The 750-nt window shown below is 48.4% G+C and overlaps 1 protein-coding gene across 1 annotated transcript in view; it reads left to right on the forward strand.

Moving 5' to 3' along the window:
* The window catches only part of PCBP2 (poly(rC) binding protein 2), a gene marked incomplete at its 5' end in the record, with an annotated part of 11,438 nt that overhangs the window by 6,457 nt on the left and 4,231 nt on the right, over positions 1 to 750 (forward strand). The window contains 1 exon segment of the mRNA XM_010006282.1: positions 357 to 398. Coding sequence (XP_010004584.1) covers positions 357 to 398 — 42 coding nt within the window.

The following is a 750-nucleotide window of genomic DNA, read 5'->3' on the forward strand; positions in this document are numbered from 1 at the left end:
AAAATATATTAAAAAATAACCCTTTCTAGACAACAACCCCCAAACTTTACTCCTTCCAACATCTGCTCCCGTGACCTCCCCCTTCCCCACATTATCCCTCCCCCCTTCTTACCCTCTCCCTGCCCCACTTCCCTCACACCCCCTGGAGAACTTTCCACCTTGGCTCTCTTTAACTTCCTGGCTAGTTATTGAAACAAAACCAACCAACCAAAACCAACCCAAACCAATCGAAAACAACCAACCAAAAACCAACCAAAACAAAAACCGAACCGAAAACCAAAACCAACCCAAACAAAATCTGTCCCTGGGTGACTGTCCAATGGTCGTTAATAGGACTTTTTTCCTCCTTTTTGTAGGCCTATGCCATTCAAGGACAGTATGCCATTCCACAGCCAGATGTAAGTTTGATTTTACAACTTCTTGTCTTTGAAAATCCAACCCCTCCCCTCCTCTTCCTCACCTCTTCCTCCTCACCCACACCCCCCAGCCCTTTTTCCCCCCTTCCTCTCCTCATCATCCTCCCCCTCACCTTCCAGACATTTGCTCCTTGCTTTGCTCAGCTTGGCCTGAATCACTTCAGCTCATCCAAACTTCCCCCTTAAAAGCTTTTTGCCCACCCCCCCTTAAAAGCTTTTTGCCCCACCCCCCCCAAAATATTTTGCCCACCTTCCAAAGAACTTGCCCACCCTCCCAACAAATGTTGCCCCCTCCCAAAAAATGTTGCCCACCCTCCAGAGAACTTGCCCACCC

This window comes from Chaetura pelagica, unplaced genomic scaffold, assembly GCF_000747805.2.
Source record: "Chaetura pelagica isolate M959 unplaced genomic scaffold, ChaPel_1.0 scaffold1971, whole genome shotgun sequence".
NCBI classification, from domain to species: Eukaryota; Metazoa; Chordata; class Aves; order Apodiformes; family Apodidae; genus Chaetura; species Chaetura pelagica.